General features: G+C 45.8%; 2 protein-coding genes across 2 annotated transcripts in view; one reads left to right on the plus strand and one right to left on the minus strand.

Moving 5' to 3' along the window:
- The window catches only part of IFT20 (intraflagellar transport 20), a 5,490-nt gene extending 3,293 nt beyond the window's left edge, over positions 1 to 2,197 (plus strand). The window contains exons 2-4 of the mRNA XM_009881478.1: positions 324 to 409; positions 1,212 to 1,315; positions 1,772 to 2,197. Coding sequence (XP_009879780.1) covers positions 324 to 409; positions 1,212 to 1,315; positions 1,772 to 1,853 — 272 coding nt within the window. The 3' untranslated portion in view covers positions 1,854 to 2,197. The remainder of the gene's footprint in view (positions 1 to 323; positions 410 to 1,211; positions 1,316 to 1,771) is intronic.
- A 1,558-nt stretch (positions 2,198 to 3,755) lies between these two features.
- TMEM97 (transmembrane protein 97) lies at positions 3,756 to 6,582 on the minus strand. The gene is made up of 3 exons (XM_009881479.1): positions 6,379 to 6,582; positions 4,546 to 4,690; positions 3,756 to 4,006 (listed from the first exon to the last, which is right to left on the minus strand). Exons 1-3 carry the CDS (start codon positions 6,580 to 6,582, stop codon positions 3,756 to 3,758), a joined length of 600 nt encoding a protein of 199 aa, XP_009879781.1.
- Positions 6,583 to 6,724: the final 142 nt, after the last annotated feature.

The following is a 6,724-nucleotide window of genomic DNA, read 5'->3' on the forward strand; positions in this document are numbered from 1 at the left end:
GGGAGCCGGCCCGGTGCCTGCCCGGAGAGCAGCGTCTCCTGGCGAGAGGGAGCCGGCCCGGCCTTCTCCTCAGCAGCCCGGAGCAGGGCCGGGGGCGCAGGCCGGGGCACAAAGGGCTGTGGCGACTCCCGGGGACGCTTAACGCTTTTGGCTTTTCTTCCCCCTTTTATAGCCAACCCAATAGCAAGGAAGATCTTAAAATGTACTTGTTTACAGTAAACTCTGAAAATACAAGCTGTATCTAAAAATTATAGCGTGTAGTAGAAGCATTAGTTTTCTTTAGGGGTGTTTTGGATATTACTTGACAATTTTTTTCTTTGCAGAAATAGTAGAATTTCAAAAAATAGTGGGTAGCTTAATTGAACTTGTCGATCAACTGGCAAAAGCTGCTGAAAGTGAGAAGATGAAGGTACTGTGCGATTAATTACTGGCTTGTCGTGTCCTCTGTCCTGTACTGTGCATGAAAAAACAGATCTCTCCCTTCCTCCTTGTACAGCATAAGCATCTGTCGGTCTCGTACAGTCATTTCTCTGGTAGTTAACATCTGTCTGTCTGCAGTATGAAAGCATGGGGCTTATTGATATAAACATTTAAAAGATTTTTGTAGGCACTGTCAGTGTCACGTTGTTCCTGCAGTTAACAGTCCTACTGCTTATCTACATATTTGCACATAAACAGAACGTGTATTTTTTAATAACTCCTTCTGCTAGTAGAGTTTTATCCTCAAGGGGCAGGAGAGGCTCAGGGAGGCGGAGAGCTTCCTAAAGACCAGAGTAGTGAATAGCTCCATAAGTACTTTTGAAACGTCCTTTATGTGTCACCAGGTGGTGTGTTTTTTTTTCCATGGTACAGTGGAAATAGAAATTAATGTTTAGTGCAATTGTAGTATTACTTTTTTTCCTTATTCTGGAGGAAAAATTGTAACCAGAGCTTGTCAGTCTGTAGGACCAGTCACCAGCTATCAGTTTGTATTTCCAAAGGAGTCAGTGGCTTTTGTTGCTTGAGCCTGAAGGAAGTCTGAAATGCCTTAATCTGCCCAACCTCCACAGGGACGGTTTGCCTGTTCCACCAACCACTCAGTATTCGGGCATCACCCTCCTTTGTTGTTAGTGTGGCTGAAACACTTCAAAATCAACCTGCTAGTAGTGAAAGGGGTTAAGAAAAAACAAAATCCCAATACAACTACATCCCTGACCGTCCTCTTTTGACAGGCCATCGGTGCACGAAATTTGCTGAAGTCTATAGCAAAGCAAAGAGAAGCTCAGGAGCAGCAACTTCAGGCTTTAATAGCTGAAAAAAAGATGCAGCTGGAAAGGTGAGTTTTCTATTAAATACTTTTGGGGCATTATGTAGGCTGGAAAGTCAGTCTCACCATCTGTGCTCAGCTGCAGGACACTGTCCAAGCTTGCTCAAACAGTCCATCTGCAGCAAAGGCGTGTCCTCCTGCACAAAGCACGCGTGCAAGCGTGCAGAGCCACAAGCCTGGAGTTAACTTAAGGCCCTGCCTGCCACTCATCAAGAGGGTTCACCTCTGACAGCTTTGTGGCGGCATGAGATTGTGCAGTTGAAGAAATGAATAAAACTGTAATAGCGTGCCACGTGTCTGACTGGGAAAGGCACTTCAGAACTGCAAAGTCAAACTCGCGCAGCCACTGCTTTGCGGATGACGTACACGTGTAGCCTGAGTCCTTCAACGCAGACCAGGGAGCGTTGTACTAAACCATCTAACGCGGGCTGGATGCAGCTGGTAACCATCTGTTTTTTCTTTCAGATACCGAATAGAGTATGAGACACTGTGTAAAATTGAAGCAGACCAGAACGAATTCATTGACCAATTCATTTTTCAGAAATAGAGGATGCTAAGATAAAAACAAACTAACTTGGAAACTTGACCATTCCAAAATCTTGAGATTTTCAAAAATATGCAATTTTTCACTGTGTATGAATGAATAGATGGTTTGAACAAATGGAATTGTCTTAATTCCTTGTGAATTACACTAAAAGTGGCAATAAGGAGGGCTTTCTAACATGTAAAGACTGTTCTGTCCTTTGATTTTATAAAACTTTTGTACAGTCAGTAGTTCTAATTCAAACTATAGTTGAATTAATACTACTGTTGCTATGTTATTTCTCTCACTTTTTGAATTGTACAGCTCTTTCAAAAAAATCGGGAAATAAATTATTGTTTTCAGACTTTCTGGATATCCCAGCATTAGTTGCTTCTGCTATGTTATTTTTGAGCTTAAGAGTTTACAACTCCCTGGACAGTCATAAAGATTTTCCTGTATGTACTGGTTTTCATGTCTGTAAAGACACAACACACAATTAGCAGTAACTCTTATCTATATTGACCAGATTATTTTTTGTATGGAGATAGGAAAAAAAAAAAAACGATAAATTTGTGATACAGAACGGATCAATTACAGACACACAAAAAAGCAGAAAATATGGCAGAATTGAACTATGCCTGAGGTATGCCCTCACAGGCAGTAATACGAGAGTAGAATTCTTCCACGGGCATTATGAGCAACAGAACTGCAAACGGAGGAGACAAACCATTCCGAGTGCACAGTGACACCAGCAGTGTATATAAACTATAAATATGAATGTGACATTTAAAAACCAAATGTCTGGGATCTAAAATCAAGCCTCGTGTTGAAGTGCAAATAGATGCATTTTACATGTGTCTTTAGGCAACCAAATATGGAAACGTTGGCCTTTTCAGAGCCTGCGGAAGGCTTAAATTTTATGGCAGTGACTGAAAAACCTTCTTGGTGACCTGTAATTTTACACAAGTCTCCAAGTTTGATTCTTGCAGATCAGATTGAAAATTAAAAACAAAAAAACCCCAAACCCAACCACCCCAGAATTTCCATCAGTAGTAGGTTTTATGTACTGTAACTTACGCATATATTTACTGTGTGAACTATGATCTCACGGCCATTTTAAGTTCCTTTTAGTCATTCCCTTAAGAAGATTAAATGCAGTTGAATGCCTTTAGTTATTTATTGCCATACTAGAAGTGTTTTTGTGGAAGAGCGAAATTTCCAAATCCTCGTTTACAATTTCTGAAGTACTTCAAAACCCTCTCGGACAGATGCCTCGTTGTCAAACAATGTTCGCTTTAAGCATTCAGAAATCCAGATTTTGGCACATTTATCAAGATCAGACACTTGCAATTAATCAAAATTGAAGCAGAGCAAAGGAAGGTGAAATTTTAAAGGAAGGGGTGAGGAAGTTAAGAATTACTATGTGATTTGAAATGCTTCAAAAGCATAGCTTTGCAAAGCCGTATATAATCAGTTACGGATTTGCAGAATATGCTCTTGGAAGACAGATTTCTTACTTAAGTGGTTTTCTAACAGTCATCTTGGAAAAAGGGAATGTGAAAGAAAAGTATCAGCTGCAGTGCCCCCCTCCGCATGATGCAGTTACACATCAAATGGTTAAAAGGTCCTGTTCTTACTACGGATGTAGCGCACAAACGGGCCGGGGGAGAGGAGTGAGGTCCCTCCACCTGCGTGTGCCCAGAAACCGCGTGGAATTGCGAGTAGAGGCGTCTGCCAGAGCTACTTCTGACGGCAGCAGAGCCGTAAACTCAAACCAATTCAAATTTTTCTTGCAGGAGCCAGACGCTCTGGTAGCAGCTGCTGCAGCCGCCCCCACGGGGCAGGTGTGTGTCCCAGGGCACCACGTCAGCACAGGGCCCCAACCGAAACCAGTAGGAGTGGTGCGCTTACAGCTGCCAGCGGGGACTACTTCCTTTTCCTCTTCTCCACGTGGTTATAGTGGGGGTGGAAGAGCATGGTGAAAAGAATCAGAAGTGGTATCAGCAGGTACGGCGCGTATACCGATAGCAGAGTGAGGCGCTCACGTTGTGTCTGAGGTCCCAAACGCTCAGACTTTGAGAAGTCGTGGAACAGGATATGCGCGAGGATAGCAAACAAGGTGGTCGCTACGTGGGTGGAGTAGATAATTGCAGGAGTCCGTATCCATTTGCAGCCACCTGTACAGAAGCAAAAAGGAAACAATATTGAAGTATTTCGAAACAAGCAGAATTCAGTGGCTTTTAAATTAATGGAACATTAACTGCTCTATTGATAGGATAAGCCGTAAGTCATATTAAATAGGTAGCAGAAAAAAACATGAAGTACTGGTAGCAACCCAGGAAAATTACCTACCTTTTTGGAAATTCAGAACAATGGTGTGATCGTGAAAGTTTTAAAGTAACAAAATGAGTACACAGGCTCGACCCAGAACTTTATCTACCTTGGAAGCGTGCCCAATGTCAAACATTGATGCTGGTTATGTATAAACGGCTGCGGTGGGAAAGGGCCCACAGTGACGGGGTTTGTTTCTGACAGGTCTTATTCTGTGCTGCTTTCTCAGATAAAACTTGCCATGAAAATAGCACAGCACAGCACTCCACATCGTACATCCCTATAACTGCTTAAGACTGAGAAATAAACTTTCTCTGCAGTAGCAAAAGTGAGCATTAGCAGAAATGTGGGACAGGACATATTCTTACAGTAGTTTCACACCAACCTTTGAAGAAGGCGTAGACTGCAACGGGGAAGAACGGCATTTGTAAGAAAGCTTCGCAATATATGAACGCCTTGAACCACTCCGGGGGCTGGAGCATCATGGGGTCTTTAAAGGAGGCTGCGTACCACTGTAACAACTCTGTCAGCTTGAGAAAAAGAACAAAACAACAGATTAATGCACTGAGCGTCAGCCACAACGGGAAAAACTGTGGCGCTGATGTGGCAGTCAGCCGGGACCATCAGTGCAGAGGGAAAACGAAGCGATCTCATCTCGGTACACAAGGCTTCGCATTGCGGTTCCATTGTAATAGGGGCTGCACTTCTCAAGTCTTTAAAGCAATGAACCCTCTCCATCAAGTTTTTATTAAATTTGCATTATAGGCATTTTTAGGATTACTACAGCATTAAGTGGAGTTGCTTTCCAAAAACTATTCCTGAAATGTCATTTCCTACTGGAAAAAAACTCAAACCACAAAAAATCTGCACCTTGACATTAGTAGATATTGAAGAACTCTCGTATTTTCCTCTTTCTGACCCTCGTGTTGCCCACTGAGGTGGCCCCAGCGTCACAGATACTTGTGGGCACTTGCATTGTCCACCCAGGAGCTGGGACGCCGGCCAGGTCCTGCCGGCCCGGGGGCGCTGTGCCCTCGCTCCCTCAGGAAGCGCATCCTCAGGGCAGGAGGTCGGTGGCTGCCAGATGCTGCTCCAGCGGCTTCATGTTGGGATTTTGCAAATAGTTTCCATGACAGAAATGTAAATTCCAGCACAGCTTTAAGTTGGACTTTGAACGGAGAGATATGTATTGAGATTTGCTGGTTAACTATTAATTAAAAATGGGTTCCATAATGGAGTAATTCTTCAGGCAATTTGAATGGCAAAACCCAAATTCACTAATTATAAAGCTTGGATAGGAAGTTACGGGCAATCTCACCCTGATGATGAGAGCTGAATTGATTATATTCTATCCAACTATTACTTTAATTGGCTTTATTATGTTTATTGTCTTCTAGAAGTCTATTCAGGTTGAGGGAGGTCATCCTCCCCCTCTGCTCTGCCCTGGGGAGGCCACATCTGGAGTATTGTGTCCAGTTCCGGGCTCCCCAGTTCAAGGAGGACTGGGAACTGCTGGAGAGGGTCCAGCAAAGGGCTACAGAGATGATTTGGGGACTGGAGCATCTCTCTGCTGAGGAAAGGCTGAGGGACGTGGGGCTTTTCAGTCTGGAGAAAAGAAGATTGAAGGGGGATCTTATCAACGCTTATCAATCCTTCAAGGGAGGTGCCGGGGGATGGGAACAGTCTGTGTCCAGCAGTGCCCAGTTACGGGACAAGAGGGAACGGGCACAAAGGTGACCATGGGCAGTTCCATCTCCACCTGAGGAGGGCCTTCTCTGCTGTGAGGGCGGCAGAGCAGTGGCAGAGGCTGCCCAGAGAGGTGGGGGAGTCTCCCCCTCTGGAGCCATCCCAAACCCGCCTGGACGCCGTCCTGTGCCACTGCTGGAGGTGCCCCTGCTCTGGCGGGGGTGGGATGGGGGAGCTCCAGAGGGCCCTTCCAGCCCTCACCAGTCTGGGATGCTGGGATTCAAAACCCAGCAAACCAGAGATTTTTACTAATAAATTTGGTGGCAGTGTGCCTGCTTCCGCAGGGGGAACAATTCCCTTCTATGTCTGGCAGGAGTACGAGCGAAAACCAGGAGCGGTGTCCACGTGCTCGGGCTGCCGGCGGCGTTGGGGCCTTCACGCAGCGCGTGCGGGGCAGCAGGTACGCTCCCGCCCAAACGGGTTTTACTCTGCCAACCTTCGCTTTCCTCCACCTGCCAAAGGCACAACGCACCTCCCGGGAGAACTGTCCCCCGCGGCCCCCCAGGGACCCTCCGTGTGCGCCCGGTGACCGCAGTGACGGCGCCCGGGAGGAGCGGCGCGCGTACTTCTGAATTATGGATTTAAAAATCCCGTCAGCCACAGCTGCGACGCGCTGACAGACCGTCACCGCCACTGTCCTTCCCCAATGAATGGCTTCACCGAGAGCGCTCGTCATCGCGCGGAAAGCCAAGTGCTGAGTTATTTTTAAATACTACCTCGTTTTCGGAAATTTACTGCGTTTCTTCTCCCCCCTTCCCTCTCTACCTACTGGATTTTGTACAAACAGCCACAGGATGGGTGAAACCCAGCCGAACCCG

Source organism: Charadrius vociferus, unplaced genomic scaffold (genome assembly GCF_000708025.1).
Source record: "Charadrius vociferus isolate BGI_N301 unplaced genomic scaffold, ASM70802v2 scaffold323, whole genome shotgun sequence".
NCBI classification, from domain to species: domain Eukaryota; kingdom Metazoa; phylum Chordata; class Aves; order Charadriiformes; family Charadriidae; genus Charadrius; species Charadrius vociferus.

Excerpts from the sequence above, each read along its gene's own strand:
- TMEM97 (XM_009881479.1), bottom strand. The coding sequence starts at position 6,582 with ATGACGAGCGCTCTCGGTGAAGCCATTCATTGGGGAAGGACAGTGGCG. Across the intron at positions 4,691-6,378 it reads GGGGACAGTTCTCCCGGGAG|CTGACAGAGTTGTTACAGTG; the intron begins GTGCGTTGTGCC and ends CTTTTTCTCAAG. Across the intron at positions 4,007-4,545 it reads AGTCTACGCCTTCTTCAAAG|GTGGCTGCAAATGGATACGG; the intron begins GTTGGTGTGAAA and ends GCTTCTGTACAG.